Below are 1,095 nucleotides of genomic sequence, written 5' to 3' on the forward strand. Positions count from 1 at the left end.
TTCACACTTCCTTCATGTATATTTCCCCATTACCCACCATGATTGATAAATGCTCCTTGTGCATAACTACATTACACCTAGCATTGCTCTTACTACGCATGTAATCAATTGCTCGGCGAGCTCTTTGAAGAAGTAGTGATTCCTACATTCTTATTTTAAGGGACTGGACGTTCCTTTTATAAGAAAGGCGTTCAAGCAGCACGATGACCGAGGCCAGGGCCGTGGCCGAGCCCAGGAGCAGGAAGGCTGTCATGACGGTGGCGAGGCCGATGGCGTCGACGCTGTTGCTCTCGCACGACGCCTCTCGAGGCATCCACTTCCGGGACGACTTGACAATCAGACCCGACTCCGCCAGCGTGATCATGCTGAGAATGGGATGATTATAAATATTGACAACTACGTCTACAGAAACGAGTGATGTAGAGGGGTAAACGCATTAGCTAAGTGGATAATGATTTTGGTATGTGATGGAATATCGAAATCCAGTGTTTATATATATGCGAAAAATATTTTTGAGTTTGCATATAGTAATTTAAAGAATTTATCTTGATTATTTGTAAGATTCTAATGACAGACGATATTCATCAGCTTGATATCCAAGAAAAAAGTCGCCCAATTTTCTTCGCAGACAAAAAAAAATGATCACACCGAAAGAAACACCTCTTTAATCTCACTGGTAATTAAAAATGGGAAAGAGCGGAGAGTCCTTCTGGATCGGCCAAGTCTTCGGGGCGCGGAAGTACTCTCCCGGGAGAATATAGAAGCCACAGTGGAAGAACTTGCTCAGGAAATATATTTCGTTAATCATGAAGGTGTGGCGCCTGCTCAGCACCTGGTCCAAGCCGGTCTGAGCTGCTTGTAGGCTCGTAGGATTCGGGACAACCATCTCGTGCCAGATCTTGCCGTAGAGTGGAAAAGTCGAGCTCTGCCATGGCAAGGGGAAAGGGAATAGGTGTTGGTAGGTTTATAATGTCAGACAGATGAGAAAGAAATGGATTGATATATTTGGGATCTCTCGAAAAGCCTCGGTATGTCACGAAACTCAAGCATTTCTGCGTTTGGGTTAATTTCCATGTGTGGGGTTGTGTTCAGTTT

General features: G+C 44.7%; 1 protein-coding gene across 1 annotated transcript in view; it reads right to left on the minus strand.

Moving 5' to 3' along the window:
- Positions 1 to 142: 142 nt before the first annotated feature.
- LOC119592380 (glutamate receptor-like) overlaps positions 143 to 1,095 on the minus strand; it is a 10,696-nt gene continuing 9,743 nt past the window's right edge. Inside the window, exons 9-10 of the mRNA XM_037941202.1 lie at positions 675 to 925; positions 143 to 365 (exon numbers count right to left, since the gene is read on the minus strand). Coding sequence (XP_037797130.1) covers positions 143 to 365; positions 675 to 925 — 474 coding nt within the window. The remainder of the gene's footprint in view (positions 366 to 674; positions 926 to 1,095) is intronic.

The sequence above is a fragment of the Penaeus monodon genome, chromosome 30 (genome assembly GCF_015228065.2).
Source record: "Penaeus monodon isolate SGIC_2016 chromosome 30, NSTDA_Pmon_1, whole genome shotgun sequence".
In the NCBI taxonomy this organism is placed as follows: domain Eukaryota; kingdom Metazoa; phylum Arthropoda; class Malacostraca; order Decapoda; family Penaeidae; genus Penaeus; species Penaeus monodon.